Source organism: Dendroctonus ponderosae, unplaced genomic scaffold (assembly GCF_020466585.1).
Source record: "Dendroctonus ponderosae isolate FM_Combo_2020 unplaced genomic scaffold, Dpon_F_20191213v2 Dpon_F_20191213_8, whole genome shotgun sequence".
Taxonomy (NCBI): domain Eukaryota; kingdom Metazoa; phylum Arthropoda; class Insecta; order Coleoptera; family Curculionidae; genus Dendroctonus; species Dendroctonus ponderosae.
Genome location: NW_026019016.1, coordinates 12,214,865 through 12,216,528, shown reverse-complemented (window position 1 = coordinate 12,216,528; position 1,664 = coordinate 12,214,865). Strand labels below are relative to the sequence as shown.

The 1,664-nt window shown below is 46.0% G+C and overlaps 1 protein-coding gene across 4 annotated transcripts in view; it reads left to right on the top strand.

The window, feature by feature from the left end:
* The window catches only part of LOC109542474, a 48,251-nt gene that overhangs the window by 44,383 nt on the left and 2,204 nt on the right, over positions 1 to 1,664 (top strand). For 3 of the 4 annotated variants that reach the window (XM_048668987.1, XM_048668988.1, XM_048668986.1), the window contains one exon: positions 211 to 1,017. In XM_048668987.1, the coding sequence (XP_048524944.1) occupies positions 211 to 1,017 (807 nt within the window). The remainder of the gene's footprint in view (positions 1 to 210; positions 1,018 to 1,664) is intronic. The other variant, XM_048668989.1, reaches the window with a different exon arrangement.

Here is a 1,664-nt window from a genome sequence, read left to right as displayed (position 1 = left end):
TTACTTTTTGATAAATAATTCGTTCTTATTGCGAAATAGGAGCACTATTTATCAATCTGTAATAAAAGACGTGAGGAAATTCTGTCCTTTTTTACAGACAAAAATTTTTGAGGCGAAATACCCAAAAAGAAGTTTGTAAAAAATGAATCCGCCTCCACAATATAGAACTCAACTACAATATATTGAGGGTTCTAACGATTTCTTTGACAGGATTTGGAGAGCCCAGTGACTGCGGAGACGCCTTCGGACCCCCCCATGAGCAGGCCGCTGGCAGTCTGGCGCAAAAACAGCGACCCGAGCGGCAGCGAAAAAACGCTGAGCGCTGTCGGCTCGATGGGAGAGATCGGCTCTCCCCTCACTGAGATGGTGGTGCCTCCGGATCGCTCTCCCAGCTCTTTGGGTAAGGGTGCTCGGGTCTTAGTGCGCTACCCCGAGTCGCAAAGCACGTCGGGCTATAGTTCACCCTCGCATGGACCCACCCCTAACTGGTCAACCACCTCATCCATCAACGGAAGCAACCACGAACCCTCGAAACCGGTGTCATACCATATTCACAATGCCAAATCGACCACGGTGATTTCGTTGTATTCGCAGCCAACCGCTCAGTCCAAGAGCAAGTCAGTCACTCTAGTCAAGATCACGGGAGAACCGGATCCCTTGGACAATTCCAGAACCATTCCAGAAACGCCCATTTTCAGCTCGAGCTTAATCTCCAACATCAATTGCTCTAAGTCGTTTCCTTTCGTTGATACGTCCAGCATCCCTCAACCGACATCACTTCCCAACATCCACTCCCTCCAAAACACTACCTCATCGTTGCACTTGGTGGACAAGCCAGCCGATAGCAACAACTCGGGGATTTGGAACGTAAGATCGCTCTTGCGCAAGAAGAAACACCATCTGGTTCCTCGGCTGTGTCCCGAGTTGGAAGGCGCTATCATTAAGTCTGAGAGTTTAGCGTATCTTTCCGAAGTGGAGCTGATGGCAAGGGCGCGCCGGAACGAGGAAATTCAACGGGTAAGACTTTTCCACTTCAGAGGCTTCTTCGGTGCTGGTCGTGTTTAGTGGAACTGGGCGCGTTTTCACCTGATCATTCTCTCATTGCTTACTTAGTTTAGTGTGTGGTGGTGGTAGATTCAGTCTGAATTCTTCAGAAATTATATACAGGGTGACAATTTGAAAACCTGCAATGACCAAGAGGACCAAAAAACGTTTGCATCATAAGTAGGGGGACCAAATTTAAGCACCAACTAAACTAGACGTTCAAGAAAATCTGTTATTAAACGTGGATTTGCCTCTCATTATATACTTCCAGTTAGCCAATGGATGGTAGATCATTAACCAAATAAATTGCCTGGCATCCAGGCGATCGCCAGACCTAACACCACGTGATTTTTCCTCTGGGGACACTTGAAACCCCACCTAGCAAAATGATATTCCCAGAATATACCTGGAACATTCATGTGATGAACATGCATATTCCTGGGACATACAGGAGTTCCATTATGAACATTCCATGGATGTCCCAGGAATCTGTCAGAGTTAATACACTGAATGTTCTGGGAATGTACATGGAGTGTTCAGGGAATATACATGTGTATGTTTTGGGAATGTACATGGTATGTTCAGTGAATATACATACATATATGTAACGAAAGAAAAAC